This window comes from Microtus pennsylvanicus, chromosome 5 (assembly GCF_037038515.1).
Source record: "Microtus pennsylvanicus isolate mMicPen1 chromosome 5, mMicPen1.hap1, whole genome shotgun sequence".
Classification (NCBI taxonomy): Eukaryota; Metazoa; Chordata; class Mammalia; order Rodentia; family Cricetidae; genus Microtus; species Microtus pennsylvanicus.
In genome coordinates this window covers 24433890-24446506 of record NC_134583.1, presented here as the reverse complement: position 1 = coordinate 24446506, position 12617 = coordinate 24433890, and the positions used below count along the sequence as shown (strand labels likewise).

Here is a 12617-nt window from a genome sequence, read left to right as displayed (position 1 = left end):
GGATGCTCAGCAATGCCTTCCAGGAAGGGATGCCACAGGGCTTAGATGATGCAAGTCAGCTCGAGGAAGGGCAGCCTAAAGGATAGCTCATACCATCCGCTGAAAGTTGAATTGTAACTTTCAAAAGACAGGACAAAGTCCTAACCTGTAGTGCCCACAAAATGACAATGTAACTTTGCTATGAAACATTACCAATCTCATCATTAAAATAAGAGAGTCATGCTGGATTAGAGGAGCCCAAACCCAGTGACTTGCATCCTTTTCACAGTAGAAAAACTGTATACAAAGACACAAAGGTAGACGGTCAAGGAAACGAAGGGGTCATCAAAGAGAGGCAGAGCCTCCAAAGAAACAAGGGACACTGAGGACAGCTGGTAGCCATGATCTGAGCTGATGAAAAAGTGGGAAAAAATCACTCCCTACAACCTTCAGCGGAAGCATGTCCTCTGGATATCTTAATTTCAGACTTGTGGAACGCTGACAGACTCCATCTCAGATGGTGCCGTTTGCTGTGGCAGCCTCAGGAACCTGGTCCATCTGCTGCACTGACTCCACCTGGGACTCTCTTCTGCTTCTTATCTCTGTTCCTGTTGCTTTAAAGATCCTCAGAGGAAATGATTTCCATTGGAGACAAATCAGAGGTCCCATTGAAATGTAAGCTATAGTTCCTGGCATCCGCCTGTCGATGAAGCTATTGTGACCTTATGGGAAGAGGAAGCCAGGTGAAGTGCTGAGGTCCCCTTGGGGCTTCCTTGCCTGAAAGTTATGGTAAACAGATGAGGCCAGCAGTCCTACTCTAAAAGGAGCGGAGGTTAGGAGTCCAAGTCCCCAAGGGACAAGAAAGTCTGGTTGTGATACTGATCACTGATAGAAACCAGCAGAGGGGCAAGTTGCGAAATAAACTAGTCTCAGAGGAGGCCCCAGACTGCTGACTGGAGTCCACACAATGAGAAGGAAGAATCTGTCGAAGGTTTAAAATGAGCTACAGGAGATAGGGTTGCAGCTTGTCCCAATAACCAGGTTCTTCCAAATGCTGTCTCCTTGAAGGAAGGGAAGCTGCCCAGAGTCCCTGAGGAGCCTCTTGCAGTTCTTATAAAAGAGAAGATGTGAGGAACACAAAAACACAGGCAACAGAAGATGCTTTAGGAGCTGCCACACAAATGCCTGTAAGAAATAGGCACTTCATGTTCTAGCTGCAGAGTCCTCAAGAAGAGATCCCTGAATCCTTCACTCTTTGGAACACCACCATCTTTTGGTGAAAAAAAAAAAAAAAAACTCAGCCAAAGCAATGCCTCCTTGAAAGAGCAGCCAGCATCTCAATGCATCGTTAGCATGTAGATCTTCTTACACTGCCCCTCACCTGCTTTGCTCCAGCTGCACAGGCTCTAGACATCTGAACATGCGTGCAATAACTGGACATTAACTGCAGTGCTGCACAGCCCAGGAAGAGCAGTGATTTCTTAAGCCAGTGTGCTTGGGAACATGCAGAAAACCACAAAAATACCTTGGCATTTGTGCTCCACCTCCCAGTGATTCCGTATTGATGGCTGTGGTGTGGGGCTGGGCGTGGGCACTTTCTAAAATCTTTCCAGGATGACCCTGTGCAGCCCGCATTGACTACTGCCGCCAGAGCCATGAAAACAAGTCGGCCGAAGGAGGACCAGAGTATTGATTCTCTGAGTGCTACTCAACCAGGAGCTGTCCAACTTCCCTCTCCCTATGGGTCTGGTCCACGAACTCATCCACACTAATCTGCGTAGCCTATAAGGAAGCATGCATATTGTAGAAGGCAGATTATCTAAAAGTGATCTTTGCCTCCAAGCACTGTGAATGTTTTTTGTGCCAACTTTCCGGCCAGGCCCTGTGCCTTGTTTTGGAAATCAGTTCCACTTAGGTTTGCCTAGTTACTGTTCCGAAGCTGTGGCTTCCTGAAATAAACCCTTACATCTGACCTTGCTCATTTCCGGCCCTTAGGAGGAAGAGAGCAATATCCTTGCTTCTGCTACCCTGGGCCATGCTAAGGGCTGACACTGAGGAACCCCCAGGAAATTTTCACATTCACAGATTTTTTTTCTATATTTTAAGTAGCTAGTGAAGAGCCATAAACCCTTCAAATAATGTTTATCCCAGGGAAAGACCATTTCTTTCATTTAACATCACTTTCAATCACAAAACTGGGTCATTCTCTGCTCAGAGTGAGTCTGGACCTCCCAGGCTTCTGTCAGAACATGGAGAGATAAAATGAAGGCACACGGGAGCCTTTTGACTACAGAGGCATTTTGCCACTTCTTTAAAGGAACAACTTTATCACGGGCAGATTTTTAATGAAATCAGCTGTTTCCAGTCTTCCCTTCGGTGGCTTTGAACATAGACCCTGCCGCCTTTGGTTTTCTGGGACAGCTGTGTAGGTCTATGTAGCTCGGGCTGCCCTGGAACTGATCTGTAGAACAGGCTGGCCAGGCAAGTAACACCACCCAGCGAAGTTTGCTTCTCTTATGTTACTTCTAGGAGTTATGAAACCCAAATGTTTACTGAAGGTTTCTTAAATTACTTTTCAAAGCAACTGATTTATTTTTCAATCTGCTTTTGCAAAATTTATAAAAAGAAAAGTTACTTACAAAATAATCTTTTCCCTACACACATTTCCAATGGACTATGATTATTCAGTTATTGGAGGTGGATGTGTCACAAATGAAACGTTTTTTAAAAGAAATATTTAGTGCCATCTGTCATCTCAGTAATTGTTTCAATGACAAAATTTTTAAAAAGACAGAAAAAAGCTGGCAAGATGGCTCTCTGGGTAAAGACGCTTGTGACTTAATGGTGCAAGCCTGATCTTTTGTGTGATCTGTCTCTGTCTCTGTGTGTATGTGTGTCTCTCTGTCTCTTTCTCTGTGTATGCATGGCTCTACCTCTCTGTGTGTCTCTACTCTCTGTTTCTCATAGCAAAAGAAAAACAAAGAAAGATACAGAGTCCTTAAGAGCTGTACACTCAATTAAAACTATAAAAATGAACTCTCTGGTCCAGCATTCTCCACCTTATCCAGCTCTATGGGGACTTTTTGTGGGATATTTGACCACACTGTGTAAAAGATGCCTTCTGATTGGTTCAGTAAAGAGCTGAATGGCCAATAGCTAGGCAGTAGAGGTTAGGCAGGACTTCCAGGCAGAGAGAGGAAAGGGATGATGAATCTAGGCACATGGGAGACCGAAGTGATACACTGTAATCAGACATACAGAAGGAAGAAGTAAAAAGCCACATGGCAGAACAAAGATTAATAGAAACAGGTTAATTTAAATTACAAGAGCTAGTTGGGAATAAGCCTAAGCTATAGGCCTAGCTTTCATAATTAAAAATAAGTCTATATGTTATTATTGGGGAGCTGGCATTCCCAAAGTAAGTCTTACTACAGGGACTTCTGACATATTTCAGGTAAATCTCAAATATTTCCAAAGATCTACTTTTGGTCATTGTTTCCTTTCCTTTTTCATTTTCTTTCTTATAGACTATTGACAACATTGACCTTACCTATCATATACCTCCAAAGGAAAATTAAAAAGCTGACTACAAGCTCATTAAAAAATCACAGAATTGTCCCTTTGAGGGGAATCAATTTGGAAACCTGAAGGAAAACAACCTATATTTTAAAAACCAGACTTTCATTTTAGTACATATGTTATATAAAGCAAAATTTCCACTTGTTACATATCTGGCTTTCATATGTCTAGTCATATGTGATGCTGGTTGATTCTTTGTCTATCCTGCTCATTTTTATCAGATTATTAAAATGCACAGTAAATACAGCAGGCCTTGAAAACTCAAAGAGAGAAAACTGGAATTCTCTAGGGCACCACTCAGAAACTGACATACTCCAGCACATTCATTTTAGGAGGTAGGGGGCTACTCCTAAACTAAGAGAGACCACGCAGTAACGTGAATGTCTGGTCTTTTCTGGACACCCAGAAGCTTCTCTGCAAATTCATAGCAAGAACTTTCATTCTCATATTTTTCTTAATTTCTTCCACTGCAGATGTCATTCACTGATTTACTTATAGGAAAGAAAATGATCAAGAATACACATTTTCTCACAAAAAAAAACTGACATAAGCAATAATAAAAGATATCCGTTTGTTCAGCCAGTGACATAGAAAATGTTTAGTATGCATATACATTTGTGAATATATACATAACAGAAGCCAGAGGAAAACAGTATGTATGTTTAATTTGTTTTCAAACAAAGTCTCACTGTATAGCCCAAACTGGTCTCAAATTAGCATCCTTTTTGCCTTGGTTTCCGGAATGCTGGGACTATAAGCATGCACCATCACACCCAGCAGAAATACACTGGTTAACACTTTCTATGCCATATGGTAGGCTAGCCATTTGATTTTTCTGCCATACTTTATTTAACCAGTCCAATCAGTTTAATTTACCACCATCTCTTTGAATTACTTAATTTGCTTCTCTATTTTATAAAATGCTCCAATTCTATTCGATGAATATATTTAAATACAACACTCTTAATGAGCACTCCCAGAAACAATCATATTACCTGAAAATTATAAAGATTTTTTTCAAATTAGTGAAAAATTCACTGCTAACATTAAATGTACTTAAAATATTAATAAAGATAAAATAGTTTACATACCCAAAAGCTGAAAAGGAAAACAGCTCACTCACCTTGTGAAAAGAGAACAGGGTGAATTTTAAATCCTCCTCCATTCTTCAACCGTTGAGGCAGTTGCTCAAAATGGTAGCTATCAATGTAGAAGTAAACCTTCAGGGCCTGGCGGCTTCCTTCCACTTGGTACGTAAGAGGGACATCTGAAGTGACATTAAATCCCATATTACTTACTGAAGTCAAGTATATGCTGGACAGTACATTTGGATTATGTCAGTAAAATGTTAAACTTTTACAAAAAAAAAATTCTTGAAACTTACCACAAAGTAATACAGTAAGAATGTTCCAAAGTGTAAGCCTTTCAAGACATGCGAATGGCCAGGCTCTCACCCCAACCCCGCCAGACTAGCCTTAATGGCCATGAAGTCCATTTACAGTCCCTGGAGATGCAGGTAGCCAAAAAAAAAAAAAAAAAACCAAGACCAGGCCACAAAATCCCACAAATCCCTGAGTTTGCCCAAAGATCAGTTCATAAAACCCTACCAACCCAGGTCATGGAAAGCTATGCTCCACAAGAAACCCTAGACCTCCTACCTCCTGCTCAGTTCTTAGCTGTTTCTTGCCTAAGCAGAGGCAACCACCGTCTTGTGGTCTTGTGTCTTTCCCAATCAATCTCTCGTATAAGGTTTGTTGTGTGTTGTGACTTTTTGGTACTCCTTGACTCCTGCCTGCCAGGATGTCTTTTCCCTCAGAGCTGCAACACTTGCATTAGGGAGGCCTTTCTCCACAGAGCTGGAATGCTTACACTGGACTTTAGGCCTATGTGGCACACAAAGCGCCGTTCGGTCAAAGAGAACTGAACCAGAGTTCCACTAGCTAAAGACACGGGTTTATTACGGAACTGAGTATCGGATTCTGTAATGGGGAACTTGGTTACACTCTGACACACCAGATGTCTCACTTAACTAAACGAGGATCTCTCAGGGCAGCTGCCTCATTCATAAGTAGTTAAAATGAGCCCACGGAGCACACTCCTTAAGTATATGTGAGAAAAAGGCCTGCATAGCAACCATTAGCAAAATGAGCATGGGTTTTGTAAGCTCTGCTCCCTGACCATCACATTAAAATGAACCATGTTCTGTTGAGGATGCCTTATGGTCATTAGAAATTATCTTTCCAAATTCTTGGAGCTACTTTTAAATACTCTAAAAATAAGGGCTTTTTAATAAAAAAAAAATCAGCAAATGCAATTGGCTAAAATGTTGTGGGAACATTTCATGGTGCAACTGTAAGTCATTTTCTTTCCACGTGAATCCACAATATTTCTACCCCATTAAAAAAGGATATAAAATCATTCTGAAAATACTCAAATTAGAACACTGCTACTAACTAGTTAAAAATTAAGAACAAGATAGCAGGTCTTCCTGATTCAACACAGTGCATCTTCCTGATTCAACATTAGCACTTCAAACTGCCTTCCTGGAACTGATATTGAGTTCAAGATCAAAAGCATTTGCCACACGAATGACACCCTCCCTCTTTGTTACTGAATTGTATATGTAGGAAAAGGAGCTATGGCAGCACTGGTCACCAGCTTCCCTTACGCCACCTTATAATGCTTATTTTATTTCTGTAACTTTTCATAGAGAGACATTAATGGTTTAATTTAGAAACCAGAAAAATGAATTTCTAAACTGAAGATTTAGAAGAAAGCCCTTTCATAATTGGAATTTTTTTTATTTTCGGTTGTTAAAATTAAAAACCAAAGCCAAAAACAACATTAAGAAGATGGTGGTTTACACATGCAGAGGAAGATTGTGGAGTTTCACCCTAGCCTGTGCTACAGAGAAAGAGAAGAGGGAAGATGAAGAGAGATAGTTATAAAGATAAATAGAGATAAAAAGAGAGAAACAGAGATAGACAGAAAGACAGATGACAGAGATAGAGACAGAGATAGAAGGAAGAAAATAAATTTATACCTGCTAACTATTTTTATATTCTACTTTCTTCTTATACTATCATATATGTCCATGTTTATTAAACTGTATGCATTTAGTCTTTGTCATCAAGGCAGTAAAGTCATGTCAAGTGGATAATGTTACTGAAAGGATGACAATGATGTCATAGACAGCTATATTTTAAACTGACATAAAGCAAAGGTAAAAGGGAATTAAGGAAGTAATTCTTAAGAATTGGAACATCTTGTTTACAGTGAAGTAATAACAACTCAAGACTACTTGAAGGGATGAAAACAGTTTTCCTGTGCGCAATTCTCATGGACACAGGAATTACCCAAGAATACGCCAATTAAATCTTGTATATAACTAACTATATACCACTATTAAGTAGGATTTACACAAGGTATGCAAAATAAATTAATGTAATCCCTTGTATATATTGACAAAATAATAAAAATAAAGCCCACCTACCTAATCCTGACAGCATACAGGGAAAGCATTTAACAAAATGTAACATGAACGCATGAAAAAATGTTTTCAGTCAATAGGTTAAAGAAAATGGACCTCCACCATATGATAAAATACATATAAAGCTATAGCTAACATCAACTACGATTGCCCATTAAATCAGGAGCAAGAATGATGACCTCTCTCACCACCGCTCCTTTTCAATGCTGTACTAGCAGTTCCCACTAAGACAACTATAGAAGAAAAGGACGTGAAAACTCTCATCAAGAGAGGAGCAAACGTTTGTTTATAGATCAGATGCTCAAAGATGGGAGACAAATCTGAGATCAACAACATTCTCTGAGAATAATATGTATATATCAAAGACGCAAGAGACAAAGTTAATATACAAAATCCAACTATTTCCCTATATATTAGCAATAAACAATTAAAACACAAAGTTAAAAACACACTACCATTTGTATTAGCCACCTCTAAAATGAAATACATATAAATATACTAAAATATGTATAATATTTATGTGAGAAAAATAAAATTTCTGACAAATACAAAACAAAAAAATTAAGAAATAAATGGGAAACTAGTCTATGTTCATGGTTAATAGGAGCCATTATTGTCCAGATGTTATTTAATCCTGATTTGATAGACAGTTTTCATGAAAATTCTTCAAATCTGAAGGTGTTCATGGATATCAACAAAATGACTCTAAAGTTCACACAATGAGGAAAGAGACTGAGAACAACTAACACAGAGCTGAGGAAGAAAAGTAGGGGCTGTCCGACACCATGTCTCAGTCCACAGGAACAATGTGCCTGTAAATGAAGACAATATGCAGCTGGACAGAGAACAGACAGCCAGACAGCAGCTGAATGGAACGCCGGTCTAGAAATGTGTGAGCTAGTCCCATGTGAGCTGCCGATTTATCCTGACAAAGGAGCAAAGGTAACATGATAGGTTTTTCATCCCCCTGGTTTTGAAACAACTGGGCATGTACATATAAAAAGAATCTTGACATAGTGCTCATCCACTCATAAGATTAATTCAAAGTAGGTAAAAAAAAACTAAAGTAGAAAGTGTGAAACTATGTAACTCTTAGAAGATAGCACAGGAGAAAGCCATGGTCATGGAGGATGCCATCTTAGAAATAACACTAAAGGCACAGCCAATGAAAGAAATCCTGTCATCTAGATTGTAGCAACACTAAATCTGAGCTCTATTGAAGATGAGGCTAGCACAATGTGACGATGAGCATACAGCTAGGAGTAAGGATCTGTGAAGGACACAACGAATAAAGAAAGGACTAGCTCTCAGAATGTACGAGGAACTCTGCAAACACAAAACGAGGAAACTATAAAAGTGTTTTTAAACAAGCACAATAACATGGAACTGACATCCACCACTGTTTTTCTTGCAGAAGGCCATCTTCTATGGAAAACCAATTTATTTTCAGAGGAATGTAAGCTGAGTGAGGGAACTTCCTATGGCAACTCACCCTAGGAAAGAGCCACAATGACTTCATCCCTGAAGATACGACATCAGATCAGTGAATGGGATATGTGAATTTATAAGTAAGTTTTGCTTTAAAAATTGATACTTCAGCCTGCTTAGATTGTCTCTCTCTAAGACTTTCCAAGTCTTTGTCTTCCTTCAGATCTATTCAAAACTGCCATTATGGGATGTTTTCTGTAGTCAGTTCTGAAAAGGCCACATTACCCTCTTGGTTTATGCATCTTTATTTCGTTGTATGGTCTATCTACTACCTCTGTAGTCATCTCATCATTATGTCTCATCTTGGCCATCGACATCATGGACCCCTATCTATTTCATCCATTATGGGACCCATAGCTCCAGACACAAGAGTTGACCCATATAAAGACACTGGGGATTTACAAGTACTCACTCGTCTAATAACCACCTTAAGATTAACAGTATCATGATTATAAAGGAGATGTTTTGTCTTTACTTGCCTAAAAGCAAGTGTAAGAGAATGGTTTCAAATATTGATTATAACCATGTAACACTTAAGGATTTCAACACATTGTCTTATTTAAAACACCCAGCTCTTTCTTTATCCATTCTTCCATTGAATGACATCTAGGTTGTTTCCAGGTTCTGGCTATTACAAACAATGCTGCTATGAACATAGTTGAGCATATACTTTTGTTGTATGATAGGGCCTCTCTTGGGTATATTCCCAAGAGTGGTATTGCTGGGTCCAGCGGTAGGTTGATCGGAATATATTAGAGTACTACTCAGCAGTAAAAAACAATGACTTCTTGAATTTTGCATACAAATGGATGGAAATAGAAAACACTATCCTGAGTGAGGTAAGCCAGACCCAAAAAGAGGAACATGGGATGTACTCACTCATATTTGGTTTCTAGCCATAAATAAAGGACATTGAGCCTATAATTCGTGATCCTAAAGAAGCTAAATAAGAAGGTGAACCCAAAGAAAAACATATAGGCATCCTCCTGAATATTAACCTTCATCAGGCGATGAAAGGAGACAGAGACAGAGACCCACATTGGAGCACCAGACAGAAATCTCAAGGTCCAAATCAGGAGCAGAAGGAGAGAGAACACGAGCAAAAAACTCAGGACTGGGAGGGGTGCACCCATACACTGAGACAATGGGGATGTTCTATTGGGAACTCACCAAGGCCAGCTGGCCTGGGTCTGAAAAAGCATGCGATAAAACCATACTTGCTGAACATAGCGGACAATGAGGACTACTGAGAACTCAAGAACAATGGCAATGTGTTTTTGATCCTACTGCACGTACTGGCTTTGTGGGAGCCTAGGCAGTTTGGATGCTCACCTACTAGACCTGGATAAAGGTGGGCGGTCCTTGGACTTCCCACAGGGCAGGGAACCCTGATTGCTCTTCGGGATGATGAGGGAGGGGAACTTGATTGGGGGAGGGGGAGGGAAATGGGAGGCGGTGGCGGGGAGGAGGCAGAAATCTTTAATAAATTAATAAATAAAAAAATTTAAAAAAGAAAAAAAATAATAAATTAAAAAAAACACCCAGCTCTGAGCTTGGAAAAACCTAATATCTTCGTTGGCACACTGATTGATGAGAATGGATCCAGAATTTGAATTCAGGGTCTAGATAAAAGTGAATGGTTTCTTCTACCTTCCTTCTCTCTGCACCCTGTCCTCTCTCCAGAGGCGTGCAACCAACCTGTCTCTATACCAGCCATGCAGCCTTTATTAGCCATCCTGACACGTCTGCTCCTACACAGGTGGAGAGATGAAACTACATGCCATGAATCTGAACAAGCTCTAACCTTCTTCTACCACTGGAGTAAGACTTGATGGACCTCGGGTGTCAGGTTTCACAATGAGAACTCTCTCCTGTCATCATTTCCTGATCCCACAGTCTGGAAAACAGAATGGATGCACACTGCAGCACTCCCTGGGACATAGCTAAGAAGTGCTTCTGTTTATGAATTTATTGATTCTGACTTATGGTTCTAACTAGTATCTGGTTCCTATCAGAGACTAAACTGCATGGTATAAAACTTTCCATTAGCCCCCGAAACTTATAAAAGCCAGCTACTACCCTTTGTTCTGGGTAACTTTTGTACTGGTTACTCTGAAGGCCCCTCTGTTCTCGCTAAACCATCTCTTATGGTGGCTTTATCTTTCTTCTTCTCACTGTGACTGGCTAGTTTCACACTTACTATGTAAATGAGGCTTGGAAGAAGTCACAGAAATGCACCTCCCTCTCTAGTGTTCTTCCTCTATAGCACGTGGGTCAAAGTGTGTACCTGACTAAACAATCTCTAAATGAAGCTCTGGTCAATTTTATGAGGAAGTTTCTCCTTCCTTTGAGGTCAAGGTTATGTTGTTTTAATGCTATTCTACCCTTCTAATCAATGCTCTCCCTCAAGGTTCAATCGTGGTTTCCAGGCTTCTTCTCCTCATACACTTTATTTCTGAATGGTTATGTGTCAGCTCCTTTCCCAAACCCACAATGACTGCTCTTCATTTTTATGTTTAATGGTGGAGTCATATGGCATTGAAATTGGTGTTTTACTAGGGAACTACCTTCAGGAGTCCCCAAAGAGACGCATAAAGCACATTGCTAAACACCACCATCATGAGTGCTTTGTCATGAGCACAGCCATATTTAAACTCTAACTTTTTCTTAGGGGATCACAATTACCTTTAATGTTTGGAATGTGTCCAACACATCAATGTCTCTTACCGTGGATTAAAAAAAAAATCACTCACAGAGCTCATCATTGTGGTTCCCCTGCTTCCTCGGTTGTCAAAAATGTCACTTTGAAAGCACAGAGGACAATGAATGCCCATGAGAGCTTATAGCTTCTCAAGCAGCATTTTTAAAGAATTAACAGCATTAAGTAACATCACAGAATTGTTTTCTCAGCCTTCAGCAAAACTATGCTCAGTCTTCAAGTAAAACTAAATGTCCTTCTATTTCTATACATGCAAGGTGAAACCTTACAATTTATCTAAAATTTTGTTTGTAATCAAAATTTACCACACATTTTGCCAGATAACAATTGTCTCTTGGGTATCAGTAACTTACACTTTCATATTCTTGGTCTTTTTGTTTATAAGTGGAAATGAACATTAGTGGCAATTCTATAATTAACTATATACTATATACTATAGTTAATTATAAAATAGTATTGATATTTTTAATTTTACTATCCCCACAGATTCCCTCACATCCAAGTCACTGTGATTTCTCTCTTAGGTCACTCCAGAGCTTCTTAAGTGGTCTATGAGATTCTGCCCATCCTCAGAATGGTATATGTAACACAGTAGACAGAGGCATCACTTTGGCTACGTAAATCAGGTCTTGCTGTTCACTTGAAACCAGGAACATGGAGATATCTCAGTAGCAGGAATCCCTACAAGGTCCTATTTCCTATTTGATGTCATACTCTGTTCTCTTTGCTTGCTCTACCATGACCAAGAAAGGCTGGCTTGTTGCTCTGAGAACATGTCTCACAACCTCCTGCCTGAGAGTTGATGAAGCCTGACAAACTATCTCCCACTATCTGTATGACTCTCTCAGCCCCTACAGAGGTCTGCTCTCCTAGACCAGAGGCCCTCCCCACCCTGCTAATAGCATCTTTCCTCTGCTCCTTCATCTTTATATTCTGATCTACTTTATTGTTACTTTTAACTTAACAAATTAATTTGTTTTTCTAACCTGTCATTTTCTTTCCTCACCTCAATTTCTAACCCACAGAAGACACCATCTGCTCAGAACTCTTTTGAACCTCATACCCAGAGTAATTCTGGCAAAAAGTAAGCATTCAAATGAAGTTTTTGATGAGACAACTGAAAGAATGATTATCATTTCATCAAGCTACAGATTTGAAGTGTGCACTTCTTGAGCCTCTATCTATTATACTAGCCTCTGGGAAGGGCCATAAGAACACCTCCCATCTCTGAAGACACTTATAGCTTTTATTAAAATACACAGGATCCAAACACTTGTGAAAATCAAGAAGCACACAAAACTGTTTTTAAAGATGAACTGTAGATTTTTTTGGACTGGTAGGCATCTTATTGTTAAACATTTA

General features: G+C 39.6%; 1 protein-coding gene across 1 annotated transcript in view; it reads right to left on the bottom strand.

The window, feature by feature from the left end:
• The window catches only part of Prex2 (phosphatidylinositol-3,4,5-trisphosphate dependent Rac exchange factor 2), a 281271-nt gene that overhangs the window by 69026 nt on the left and 199628 nt on the right, over positions 1-12617 (bottom strand). The window contains exon 34 of the mRNA XM_075971371.1: positions 4682-4825. Coding sequence (XP_075827486.1) covers positions 4682-4825 — 144 coding nt within the window. The remainder of the gene's footprint in view (positions 1-4681; positions 4826-12617) is intronic.